Source organism: Juglans regia, chromosome 9 (genome assembly GCF_001411555.2).
Source record: "Juglans regia cultivar Chandler chromosome 9, Walnut 2.0, whole genome shotgun sequence".
NCBI classification, from domain to species: Eukaryota; Viridiplantae; Streptophyta; class Magnoliopsida; order Fagales; family Juglandaceae; genus Juglans; species Juglans regia.
This window is the reverse complement of record NC_049909.1, coordinates 18546100-18559674: the sequence shown is the minus strand read 5'-3', so window position 1 is coordinate 18559674 and position 13575 is coordinate 18546100. Positions and strand designations below refer to the sequence as shown.

At 34.1% G+C, this 13575-nt stretch overlaps 2 protein-coding genes across 7 annotated transcripts; one reads left to right on the top strand and one right to left on the bottom strand.

Moving 5' to 3' along the window:
• The first annotated feature begins 4450 nt into the window (after positions 1–4450).
• LOC108999470 (mediator of RNA polymerase II transcription subunit 10b-like) lies at positions 4451–7431 on the top strand. 6 transcript variants are annotated; one of them, XM_018976365.2, is made up of 6 exons: positions 4451–4625; positions 5692–5940; positions 6032–6112; positions 6218–6320; positions 6445–6534; positions 7077–7431. In XM_018976365.2, exons 2-6 carry the CDS (start codon positions 5714–5716, stop codon positions 7146–7148), a joined length of 573 nt encoding a protein of 190 aa, XP_018831910.1. In that variant the 5' UTR covers positions 4451–4625; positions 5692–5713; the 3' UTR covers positions 7149–7431. The 6 variants fall into 6 exon arrangements, with proteins under 6 accessions (XP_018831910.1, XP_018831918.1, XP_018831916.1 ...); XM_018976373.2 differs by having other exon boundaries at positions 4462–4596; positions 5701–5940; XM_018976371.2 differs by having other exon boundaries at positions 4462–4596.
• A 684-nt stretch (positions 7432–8115) lies between these two features.
• LOC108999469 (homeobox-leucine zipper protein ATHB-12-like) lies at positions 8116–9254 on the bottom strand. The gene is made up of 2 exons (XM_035693910.1): positions 8734–9254; positions 8116–8659 (listed from the first exon to the last, which is right to left on the bottom strand). The coding sequence occupies exons 1-2, from the start codon at positions 9046–9048 to the stop codon at positions 8294–8296; spliced, it is 681 nt and encodes a 226-aa protein (XP_035549803.1). The 5' UTR covers positions 9049–9254; the 3' UTR covers positions 8116–8293.
• Between the last annotated feature and the right edge of the window lie 4321 nt (positions 9255–13575).

Genomic DNA, 13575 nt, shown 5'->3' with positions numbered 1-13575 from the left:
TTCTTAATTGTTGCATTTGCGATGAAATGTACATTTATTTAACTCCATTTTCCAATTTGTCTCTTGTTTTTATAACCTTGTTGTACCATTTTAATATGGAATTTGTTGGGGTTGCGTCATCTTCTACTTTTTATTATTAATATACTCTTAAAAAAAGGATAAATCTTATGATATAACAATATTATAGATGAATCAAGATATTTATAATGTTTTTAATTACTTGATGTTGCTTATAGAATAAATGGTACAAAGAGAAAAAGAATCGTCATCAGAACTGTTTGGAATGATTTTCCTTTTTCCTCTTTTGCCTTCTTGATGATTGAGATATGATATGTTGGAAAAATTGGTATTCTCGCACTTTGATAGTACTGTCGATCGCACGCCACATGTACGGTGTAAATTCAATCGGGAACCTTGATTAATTAGTTGTTAATTGGTCATGTGAAAGTACTATATATATATATATATGTTTAACTTAATAATTTACGGGGGAGCACTATCTTTTTGAATAATTGTTAAGTCTGATGAATTAATTACATCGATCAAATTGATGAGGATTTATATGCTTGTTATAAAAGATCTGATTCGGAAAAAGATTGTTTCAGTTGATTTAATTATGTTGAATTTGAAAGGTTAAAGTTTCCCACCATATGCATGAAATGTTAACATCTATCTCCTCTCCAGTGTCATTTTCTTCATAATTCGACATATTAAATTGTTTGGTGACAAAACAACTTGCTTATGGCATATCAGTAGTACTAGTACTCCTCCTCCTTGTTGCAGGACCACTAGAAATTCGAGATTCTTTTTTTCTAAATTCATGAAAGTGATAATTAATGAAGTTGGTTTTTGATGGTGATCGAATCGCTCAAGGCTAGCTTTCAATATATATGAAGCTCTTATCGTGAGACATTATCCATTAATTTTTGTATTAATTATTTTGAAAAAAAATTGGAATTTTGATTTGATAATAATAGATATATAATTTTATATTCATATTATATATAATTAATGTGATGAGAGTGAGATGAAAATATAATATAAGGAAGGATCAATTTATAAAAGTACTAATACTATACATGACCACATGACCACCATCTCATTTTCATCTTACTATGTAAGATGTGACATATTTATTATTATTGGATGATAAATAATTATCTAACTAAGAAGCATCTAATGGTGATAAATATATCATATCTTATATAGTTGAAAGAAAATGAATCGATAGTAGTATGTTATATATAATTTTTCAATTTATAATTCACTGTAAAGTTGTCTTTGACCCATGGTCAAGGGCAGAAATAATAAACATATTTATATATCCACGAATTGAATGCTATCCAGAGGATTGATATTACCTTTGTGGGAAACTGGAATGACTCCTTTGACGAATGAGCAAGGATATCATTAGGCCCTAAGGGTAGCTAGTGCCATGAAAAATGCATTGGCCTATCTAGTTTATTATCTTAATATTTCCTTTCTTTTTTCAAATTGGATAATCATTATTTGGTCAATATTGGATGCCAGTAAAAAAATTTCCATTAGGGTGAAAACATATACGATCTAGAAAAATGGCGACAACTCAACTACCATTGTTAGACCCTAAAGGACCTTAAAAAAATCGTGTGGCATGCATGCATACATGACATGATGATCTTGATCCAACACTTAAATATTATTCATTACGTCCTTTTCAAAATGATCGATCTTGATTTTTCCCAAGGAAGTTGCATGCGCATGAAGAAATTAATTAATTAAGCATTTACATTTCAAGGGAAATTCTTATGGTTTTCAACCTTTCATCAATTTGGGAAGCATATATTCCATTCTAAGAATTAAATTCTTGGGTATTTCTAACTTTTGCTTTTAGGGTTGCCTTTTTCCGATCAAAACGCATAAGATCTTGATAATGTTTTTTGGGAAAGTAGGATTGATTTATAATGGTACTTGTAATCCAAAATCCTTATGTTTCTTGCATGATAAATAAATCAATCTAGAATATTATGTAAGAAATGAAGCTTGGTCATGCATTGTCCAATCTGATATGTATATATAGCACAATAGTGATCAAGAACTTTATCTACTGTGTTTGATTTGCATGGTCTTATCATACACTTGGAATAAATGTTCTCAAATATTCTTCGAAAATATTCAATTCTAAGACTGGTTATTGGTTAAAAAAAGGGGGTTTTTTTATTATTGTTTTTTTGTTTGTTTAATTAGGGTTCCAGTAATTAGACATTGGTAAAGAAGCAGGAGATAGAGTAGAAATGGAGAGAGTGCGGTCTATACTGATTGCAAAATCAATTCTAAAGATAGAGTAGAAATGGAGAGAGTGCGGTCTATACTGATTAATGGAGAGAGTGCGGTCTATACTGATTGCAAAATCAATTCTAAAGATTGAGTAGAAATGGAGAGAGTGCGGTCTATACTGTTTGCAAAATCAATTCCAAAGACAAAGCAGATCATCAGAAAATATTAGAATATGCTTCAGCTTTTAAATGATTAGGAACAACACTATACGATCCTCCACGCGTGAGTGAATATATATATATATATATATATATACATTCAATTGAAATAAAATCAACAAAAGCCAATAATTTAAGAATATTAAGAAATAGGTCATGGTCTTGATATTGAAATCTTCCATTGTTATTTTAGAGAGAGAGAGAGAGAGAAGCTTCACAGAAGGAACGCATGCAATAGTACACTGCTCATGATCATGTATTCATTCTCTCTTTTTTTTTTTTCTCGGCAAGTAAAGCATTTATAGATAAACTAACGAATACAATATACAAGTTTGGCTGGGTGGGAGTCCCCTGCAGTCTTCCCAACTCCAACACACATTACAATACAAAAATAAAAAACAAAAGGGGTGATAGGAGCCAAAAGATTGACTCCCACCTAATTCTCACAAGGAGAGACCGCTTGGTGACGGTTTTTAAATAGTCTGATGAATAGACTATAAAACTGCAGCTAGAAGCTGCAGTACAAAGGGGTGTGCTACAACAAGTTGGTCTGGATTGTCTGGAAGGAATTGTCACATCCACTTTTACTCGATCATTGGGTAGGGAAATCGGGAATATAGTGTAGCAACCGAAAACTGTGATGAGTCGTCGACGAGGGGGTGTTACTGGTGGTGGCTGCACATGTAGGCCACGCGCCACAGTTGGAGTGAAGAGAACAGTCGGATCTGGAAGATCCGAAGCCGTAGATCCCGAAACTGTCGTGGTAGCAGAATGCTCTCCGAGGCATGGCGACGTGTGAGGATCATGCGCAACATAAGCCACGCGTGAGGCGAACGCATTGCACCGATGGGCGGATTTCTTCCACCAGTTTGACAATCGGCACCTGGAGAAGCTGAAGAAAGGGCGCGTGTCCACCCTAGGTCGCTAAAAAGTAGCAGATCGGAAAAGTTAAACAGTGCTACCAGAAAACTAAAAAAAAAAAAGAAAAAAACATAGATAAACGGAAATAAAGGCCATGGCCGGCGAGGAGGGGAGGTGGGTGGAGCCAAAGCATCAACCCCCCCTCCCCTTAGTGAACAAAAAATCTTTCTGAGAGAGGCAATGAAGAGAAACGGCTAAGAGAGAAACGCTGGAGAGAGAGTTAGGCGTCCTTTGATCATGTGTTCATTCATTCATCTTATTTGTGTGTTTTTTGTATTTAATGGTACTATATATTGGTCCCCATCCAAATAAAATCATGAAATTTTGTTGCTGGAGGAAACAACTGGCTCTCTCCAAAAGGAAAGGAGATCATTTTATTTTGATAAAAATAAATAAATAAATAAATAAAAACTGCATGTAAAGTTGAACATTGCTTTTATCATTTTGTACTATACACTGCAAGTTGATTAGGTGATCTCCATTTCTAATATATGTACAAACAAAACCAGCTTAATCACAAGTTGGATAAAGCTTTGAGAATTGAAAAAGATATCAGCCCCATGATGTTACTCATGTTGCTAACATATATATATATATATATATATATATATATTATATAAAAAGCTCATGGTCTAGCATGTAGTTGAATGTATTTTACATATATATATATATGTGTAATTTCGAACATTTGGGATGAAGCTAATTCGGTAAGCTAAAGTGAGGTATTATGTGAATACTATTAAAAAAGTAATAATATAATATTAAATAATATTTAAAAATAGATAAAAAATAATAATAAAATAATAAATAATTGTGAGAATATCGCAGTACCCAAATTAGGTATCGTGTCAAATTCTTTGAATCCAATCTTTGGGTCGGTGGATGTGCATTATATTGGGCCTGGATTTGTAACCGGTCTTGAAACTGGAATAATTTGTAGAACCTCAAATTAAAGTTTTGACATTCGAATATGTTTTAGTGGTTTAACAACTCGGCCCAGTTCAGCCCAATTTTACAGCCAAGGCCCAACCCCCGCCGATTCTCTCTTTCCCTCCGATTCCATTTTCCACCCGAGAGACCTCTCTCTCTCTCTCGATTTCTGTTTTGTTGAAACCACAGTCCCGCAATTTTGCCTCAAACCACCGCACCGGTGCGCCATCGATATCTGCCTGAATTTGGAGAATTACCCTACGTAGAACAGGTGCAAGTCTCCACGGATTTGAGTCTGTGGTAATTTTCAGTCATTCTCTCATTTTTCCAGATTTTTCTTTGCAATTGAAGGATTTGACCGGATTGACTTTCTAAGGAAGTGATAGTTTTGGGGTTCTTTATGTTTCGGTTTGGGTGTGTGGAAAAGATTTTGGGGACCGAATTTCGAAGGTCACTTGTTAAGTATTGTGAATAGGTTAACCTCAATTCTGTTGATTGAATTCTGGGCGTGTCAGATGGATGTATTCGGAATATTAGGTAGGAATTTATCCTCTAATCTTCTAGGGTCTTTGGTGATCAAAACATGATTATGGGAAGTTTACTTGTGGTTTCCTGAAATTGACAATTTTCTTCTTGTAATACACCCTAAGACTGTTTCATTTCGTTAAGTGCCCCTAATTGATGCTTGCAACCATTTTAGTTTCAGATTCTTCATCCTAGGCGTAACAACAAGATCATTATTTCATGAGGCTAAAACCAAACCACAAAAGCGGTATATGGTTTGCTAGGATTGTTTTCTTTGTTTAAACTAAACATAAGCTGAGTTTAGTGGTTTTCATAGGATTAAGAAAGGGGTCCAGATTGGGGTTTTATTCTCAAGGTGTGAAAATAGGGAGGAAGTAAGGTGCTCTGTGTGACTTGGATGTGGATTGGAAATGTCGGAGTACGCTTAGTATCCTTTCAGTTACCTTCCTTTTAAATCTGGTCTATTAAATAGATACCATCACTTGTGACTTGTTTAGGTATTATTGTTAATTTTGGATACGCTTTATGTGACATCACTAGAGGCTTTGAAGGACAGTTTTGCTTTCGAATTAACCTTCTGATGGATTTTTCATGAAATCTTATTTGTACAATATGAATTGACTTTTGGAATTCCCATGCATGCACGAATTTGCATTATTTTGGTAATGCTTTTTTGGGGGCAACTCTGCAAATCTTGGTTTATTGGAAGCTACTGTTTACTTATTTATATTTCAATCTGAAACGCTACTCTGTGACATGCTTTATAATCTATCACAGTGCCTATTATATTGATGCCTTGGTGACAAATCGTGATTTCCCCTTATTCTGTAGCCTCGAATAGTATTTTCAGGTCAAACGCAACAATGGATTCATCACAGAGTGCAGCAACAGCAGGGACTGGTGGTGGAGGTAATGGCATGATGACCTCTCAGGCCAGTGCCATGGTGGGAACAACTGTTGTAGACGATCCAAAGAAGAACTTGAACCAGGTCACCAACTCTATCCAGAAAGTTTTGGGCCTCCTTCACCAGCTCTACCTAACTGTATCTTCCTTCAATGCTGCCTCTCAGCTTCCTCTTCTTCAATGCCTGTACTGCTTTACTAGCCTATTTATCACAATCTATTCTTTTGTTTGTTACTTGCTTTTCCAAGAACTTGATTTCTGTGGGTCAATTCTGCAGCAATTCTCTTGTTTTGGAGCTCGACAACATGGTTAAATTAGCTGAGAAGTGCAACATTCAGGTTCCTATGGAGGTTCTTAAGTGAGTCTGTTGCAATGATTGCTTCTTCAAAACAAATCCTTCTTTCTGACTTGTTTCATGCTTTTCCATGTTTTCTGATTGCTGGTACTGTACTTTTGCTGTTAGTTTGATTGATGATGGGAAAAATCCAGATGAATTCACAAGGGATGTCATAAACAGCTGTATTGCCAAAAATCAGATCACCAAAGGCAAAACTGATGCCTTCAAGGTCACCTTAATATACTCTTATGTAGCATATTCACTATTCATATAGTTATTTATTTCCATTTAATTGCTCCGAGTAAGTTTGAGATTTATTATTGAGTTTTGGGCTTGGTTATTTTTTTTTTCAGGGTTTACGCAGACATCTTTTGGAAGAACTTGAGCAAGCATTTCCTGATGAAGTTGAATCTTACCGAGAAATACGTGCGGCCTCTGCTGCTGTAAGTTATATTGCATTGGCCTTCTAGTTTCTTAGAATGGTCTTTTATATTCAATTCATTTTTATTTTTTCCCAACCCCCTCCTCCCAATTCCCTTTGTATCATAATTTGTCAATCTTTTGTGGTTATTATCTCCTGTTGTTGCAAAGAATGTGGAGCACGTCTTCCTTAAATATACCGGACGTTCATCTCATATACTTCTGTTTTTGAGTTACTCATGAGGGATGGTTATTTATCGGTAGGAATAACTTCTGTTGTTGATGATTTTAATAAGACCCTAGCTAGGACAATTCACTAGTCACTTATAAGCAGAATAGAAATGCTATGCGCATAATATCGAATGGAGATTGTTAACTGAATGCGTGGCATGAGAAATTAGGACACCTTAATTTTGAGTTAGAAATTTATTCAAGTTATTTGCTGGCTTATTAAAGGCATAGAACTTAAAGCAGATAGAGCTGGAACCTATCTGGTCAAAAATAGGGTATTGCGCTGTTATTTTGTTTCTACAATCCTAAGCGTTTAAGCTTTTATCTGATGCAGGAACTGAAACGCCTTGCACAAGCACAAACCACTTTGCCAAATGGAGATGTGAAGGTTAAGTCCGAGCTTTAGGTGCCCATTTCAGTATTACCCCTTGTCAATAGTGTTCATCTCGTAGCTTGTCTGTGATCACATGGTTGTTGATAAAAGCCTAATGGATACCTTGATCCAAAACAGTAGATCAAGGATCATAAGTTTGGGAATGTGAAACTTCAGCTTTCCTCCTTGATTGTAGCATGCATACTGTTTTTTTTTTTTCCTTTTGGAGTAGTTCATGTACCATACATGTTGTTAACTAATGTATTGTGGAAAAGGAAAAAAAAGTTATGTAAAGAACATGTACTTGCATTTTATATGTTTGTCTCTCTCTTCTTTTTATAATTGGGAAATACAAACATCTTTATTAGTCACGTGACATGAATGCATGCGTAAACTTGTATTACCCTTCTAATTTTTGTATGTTATGTATCCAATTCCCACCATGTTGAGTGAATAGTTTCAATTGAAGAGAGGATTGTGGGATACATGAGGGATGCATGTTGTCCGAGGTTTTTAGTTGGTGTTACCGATTTTATTAGAAACAACAAATTCAGTGGCCATAGCACGTGGTAGTAATTGTTAATTCTTGTTGCAATACGAGGGAATCCTAATTTAGGGGTGTATTTGGACGGCCGCAGTAGAAGAAACATTTCCAAAGGAGAGCCCATAAATAAGACTGTTCTGTATGGCATTTCTGAATCCATCCGAACAGCTTCATCTAATCGAAAGAAATTCCATTAGGGGAGAGATCTGAATCTACTTTCCCCTACTAAAAATTATGAAGTTCTTTACGGCTTTAACCCAGCTTAATTATCAGTAAGGAGTCGTCTTCTCCCACATGTTTGATAGAGTTGGATTTTTACTCCATTTTTTTGAATTTATGTTTGTTTCAACGTTCAATGCTAGTCATTCCTCTGTGCATTCACAGCACGTGCATGGAAGCACATATCTGCCATCTGCCATTATCCCGTTTCTTCCTATTTCTACAATTTCTTTCGAGTTCCCTTGGCATAAAAACAATACCTTTTTTTTATTTATTTTTCTGTTTCAAACCAATATTTTAGACTGAAATACACAAACTGGACGTAAGGTGGAGCAGCAACAGTTACAGTACTGAGAACTATTAAGATCCTGGACTTGGTGATTCTTATGATGATCATATTTCTGTGTGGAGCGCTTCATGTTAATTGTAATGGGTGTGCAATTGATGAAGACCATAACTCCCACCACTGTGAATTCCCACTTGAATCGTCTGGAAAACAATTGCACCAATCATCTGATGACGTTTGGGAACCATGATCTATTATTGGTTGTGCTGTCTTTAGAATCCCAGTTTCTTCCTCAGAGCACTGAGCATTCCCGCAGTTAGTATCCCCAGCCCCAGGAAGCATGTTTGTTTTCTGGTCGTCACCTTCTGGTAGAATGCTCATGCTGGGTTTATCTTTTGCTTCAAATATAGGATCTCCTTTCTCTGATTCGCCAGCACTGCTACTTCCTTTTTCGTTCCCATGCTGCTTACCCAGCAGGTTTTTCAGTTTCTGTAACTGTTGAAAATCACAAAAACAAACTTAGCTGAACTTCTTTCTCAATATCTTTAGTCTACTAGGGTAAATGGTACCTGAATCAGGAGTTGATGATTCTCTCTTTTTAGTGACACAAAATTGGAAGCCAGATTGTCATAACTTGCTTTTAACATGCAGTATTCTCGCTCAATCTGCCTAGTTTTCAATCTAGCTCTCCGATTCTGGAACCATATAGCAACCTGGCGAGGCCGCAGTCCAAGCTCGTTAGCCAGCTGCTGTTTTACTTGAGCCTCTGGTCTCGACTCTGCTTCGAACATAACTTCCAGCGACTTGGTTTGTTCTTCATTGAACCTTCGCATGTTCTTGTTCTTCCTCGAACATATGAGATTGTGCAGTTCAGATTCTGGCATGAAAATTAAAAAGAACTCTCTCTACCACTGCTGCTGATGCTCACACTCTTTGGCTCTTTTCCAACATTCACTGCTTATAATGAAGTCATGAGGATTTGTGTCTTTTGAGGGAGTGTGAAATGAAGGAAGAGTTCTAGGACTTATAGCAGGGGAAGGCGTGTGAGAATCTGTGGGCCTCTGGCTAGGAGAAATATCCCTTGTACTCGCTGGAAGAGGAGGAGCTGTTCAGTACTTGCTTCTTCGTTCGTACGCTTGTTGAGTAAAAGGGGTCATGATATCCTTGACCGCTTTTTCATTTTCATCCCAACAATTCAATGTATATGTAAATCTTTGAAAAAAAAAATGATTTTGATTGATCGAGTCAGACAAAATATGATCAAAATCAAAATAATAAAAATAATTACTTAAAAAATGCTTTAGTGATCATACAAAAATTAATTCATAATTCATTTGTAAAATAGATATAAATTATAAAATGGATATAATATAACGTAATAAATCATACCCGTATGAAGATTTACTTTTGTGATCGTAATACTTTTTATTTTAAAATTCAAACATACGATACTTTTACGGTATCATAAAAATGATAATTACATACATATATTTAATAATATTATATCTTGTAATAATATTAAAGTATTATTTCTTTGCAATTAATTATAACAACCTAATATTATTAGGGTTAAGAACAAGGAAACCATCATAACCCCTAATCATTGTCCCATGTTGAAAATATGAAGAATAGAATTAGCGAGTGCATTGTATATTTACATAAGCAAAGATGGGTATCATGTCAATGCAATACCTGCTTGGAAGGAAAAAAAATCTTTGTCCTCTTTTGCTCTAGCAAGGTTTCATTGCCACGTTGCTCTTAAAGTGTCACTTTCTGAAATATGACCCTTTGGGACAAAGTCTCCTGACCAATACAATTGCACCACCAGGCTTATGGTCTACCCATGAGTCCATCACACGTGGTTTTATCTTCAAAAACTTTTGTTCTCTCTGCCATAACGTGGCATCAATGTACCACGAGTTCATTTGGAAACGTGAGCTAAAAAGATAATCCCTTCCACAAGTAATATTATATACAAATATAAATATTGTGTAATTGTTTAAAAAAAATTAAAATTTATTATTAAAAAATTAATTTTTTTTTATATAAATTTTATATTTATTTATTTTTTTAAAGCGATTGTATGACATTTACACACTCATAACTACAAGTATCATTTCTCTTTTAAAAAAATAAAAAGAAAAATACCCCTGAAAAAGCAAAAGTTCCAAAAAGAATAAACTACATATATATATATATATATATATATTCATTGGGCTTAAGGGCTCGGCTCAAATGAAGCCAATAGGGCCCTCTTTTAGCTTCGGGCCTCCCCAACAAAAGTTGGTGACGTCCTGCTTAATCAGGTCCACTCCCAATTGTATTTTGAGCCTTGATCGTAAGTACATTAAGAAGCACATTGGGCCTTATTGATAAGCCCAGAGTTTATGATCTGTTTTCCTCAAGCCTGGTTCGATCGATGACTAATATGTATTTATATATATATATATATATAAATGAGTACTGCTATAGCCATAAAGAGATTATACAATAATAATATTACAAACTGATGTAGTTTTATGTAATTCGTTAAATCTATTTTACAATAAAAATAACTTTTCAATCTGATGAAACACATCATGCCGCATCAGTTTTTGAAATTATTTTTGTATAATCCATTTGTGACTAGTATATTTTCCTATATAAATATATAAACTAATCATTGGACTGGTTGTTTTACTAGCTACACAATGAAATATGCATGACTGGTTGTTAGATTTAATTAAAAGATTATTATATTATATAATATTCATCATATTTCCAGTAAAATACAGTCCCCCACATGACCTGCTCCTCACGATTTTCCAGTACTATTCATATTCAAATACTTGAAACGAAACTCAATGTGTCGTTTTATGCATATTTGAGTTCGTGGTTTGGTTTCCAAAGACTAGAGGAGTTAAAAAAAACACACACACACACACACACCAAAACTAGCAGCTTTGGTTCTGTTTTTCTACGTTTGTCTGGTTTGCAAAGAATTAATCTTTGTTAATTTTCTCAATCAAGATTCAAGGCCTATACTTATACATACAAAAGCTGGCTCCTAACCTTTTTCACTTTTCAACCACTCTTGCACGTTCCTTTCCTAAAGCTGGTAATTTGCATGAGAAAGAGGGCGGGATCTTTGGTTGATATTGAAGACTTTTCACTATTTTAAAAGGAATTAAAGTATATTTACATCTTTTAGGCTTTTGCATCATAATTACTTGCTGTCTGTCACAAACGATCATTCACGAATTATCTTATCATGATTAGATCAAAGGAGCATTGATTTGTACAAATCTTAAATATATAAGCATCGATCGCGCATACTCTTTTTAAAAAAGGGAATCCCACCACAAAAAAGGTGTAAAAATTTTATCTGATGAAATTTAATTTGATCATCACGCGAGACGTGGCATTACTCTGATCAAAATAAGGCCGAAGTTCGATAAAATATCATTTCATAAAATTCTCTGATTTAAAAACTTTTTTAGAATTTGAAATGCATGTGGAGTCTGGACTCATTAATCATGCATAAAATATATCATGAACTCTTGCATGCATGGGTTCACGGATCAACAGTAGAAATGGGGCTCTGACATGCAGATAAATTGTTCATGGAATGATATACATGATATTTTTCAAAAGGAAACGTTGTTTACTAAAGAATTCCAAAATTTTAAGAAAAAGAGGAGACAATGCCGTCAAGTTTATGGTGGGAGTTGGGAAAGAACGAGAATCTTTTGGTGTCTGGATATGGGTTTAGCTAGGTGCTTAGGTCAATGACCAAGAAATTAGGGCGCTTGCTTGCTTTGAAAAGTGATATCAATCTGAAATGCTTTAATTTCACAAGTTTTGGGTCATCAAAGGGGTGACTTGAGGTCAATGGGAGCGCATCGGATTCAACAGTCATTTTTGTTTGTTTGCATGGTTCCAATCTCTCCATTTGATACTGTCGTCTAGAATATAAAGTTCATTGGCATTCGTGATATATATATTATATATATATATATATATCCAACTCACATTAAAACTTGACTGATCATTTGAGATCAATAGATCAGATTCTCTTCTCTTCATCAATTTTATGTGGACAAAATCATAAATAACTATATACAATGAGATAGATATAATATATATCATGTGGATCTCATAATATTTAACATTCGATCCCATTCATAAATAGAAAATTGTGAATTTATCGTTTATTCCATTTTATTTTTATGGGTTTGTTAAAATTTTCTTTTAATTAAACACATAATATATTATGGGTCTATCTCAATCATAAAAAAATTAAAGCTTTTACAACGTGCATGGCACCATTGAATTGGTGGTTGGCAATAGATTTGACCATTATATCTTTCCTAGTTCTATCTTTTACTCCTCTTAACAAAGTGATCATATAAAATAGGGGAATAAAGTAACAAGCAAACATACTAGCACATCTTTTTTGGCATTTGTAGTACCACGAAAAATAGGTCAACTTGTTTTATGCCTTTTTTTTTTTTTTCTTTTATGGTAAAAGCTTTTCTCGACAAACTAGCGCTAGTGTATGGCTTTAGTCATGAAAGTATTCTTGTGCCATACAGCATCATCATGTGCCGGTATGTTTCCCTATTAGAATAATATATTACTCTTGTTACGTAGTACTGATCTTGTTTTCTGGATTTTTTTTTTGTTTTCTTTCATGGTAAAAGGTTCTAAACATCTCATCAGCGCGCTAAATCTTTGAGATAAGGGTTTTTGATATAAAATTAATGTCTAATCATAAAAAATATTAAATTTTTTTATATTTAAGAAAATATTATATTTTATAATTATAAATTGTGTACACCATATATATTCTATTTTAAAAAATACGTAAACATAAAATTTATATGAAAAACTATTTTAAGTAACCTAATTAATCAGTGGGAGAAAACCAAAAATAGATCGGCAGACCTATTGATTGACCATAGATGCGAACCGATTGACCTCTATCTAAGAGAAAATAAGTAGTTCTTCTATCGTTCAAGGATGAGGGGAGTACATGTAGTAGCGACTTGCCTAGATCTCGTATTTCCCACGTAGTCCGTCAGTCAAATCAACCATTCTCTTCGCAAAGTCATAGAGAGATTAAGATCTCACTTAAAAAAAAAAAAAAAACACACACACAAAACTTATACATCCTATAATTATATATAACATTATTTTTTATTTAAATTTACAAATATTTTACGTAACTGATAGTCATTTAAAAAGCAACACAATAGAAAAAAAAAAAAAAAATCTTATATGCATCATTACTCAAATCTTCTATATCCAACTAATAATATCCTCATCTTATTATTATTATTAAAAAAATATTTTAGCCACAAATTGTTTTAAAATTGAACTTAATCTTTTATTCATTAAAAACAAATTAAGGAGAACATTACAAATTGATA

Bases quoted from the DNA above. Each gene is read 5' to 3' on its own strand.
- LOC108999470 (XM_018976365.2), top strand. From the start codon at position 5,714: ATGGATTCATCACAGAGTGCAGCAACAGCAGGGACTGGTGGTGGAGGT. The intron at 6,113-6,217 runs GTGAGTCTGTTG...TTTTGCTGTTAG, and splicing joins GTTCCTATGGAGGTTCTTAA to TTTGATTGATGATGGGAAAA. The intron at 6,535-7,076 runs GTAAGTTATATT...TATCTGATGCAG, and splicing joins TACGTGCGGCCTCTGCTGCT to GAACTGAAACGCCTTGCACA.
- LOC108999469 (XM_035693910.1), bottom strand. From the start codon at position 9,048: ATGCCAGAATCTGAACTGCACAATCTCATATGTTCGAGGAAGAACAAG. The intron at 8,660-8,733 runs GTACCATTTACC...GATTTTCAACAG, and splicing joins ATCATCAACTCCTGATTCAG to TTACAGAAACTGAAAAACCT.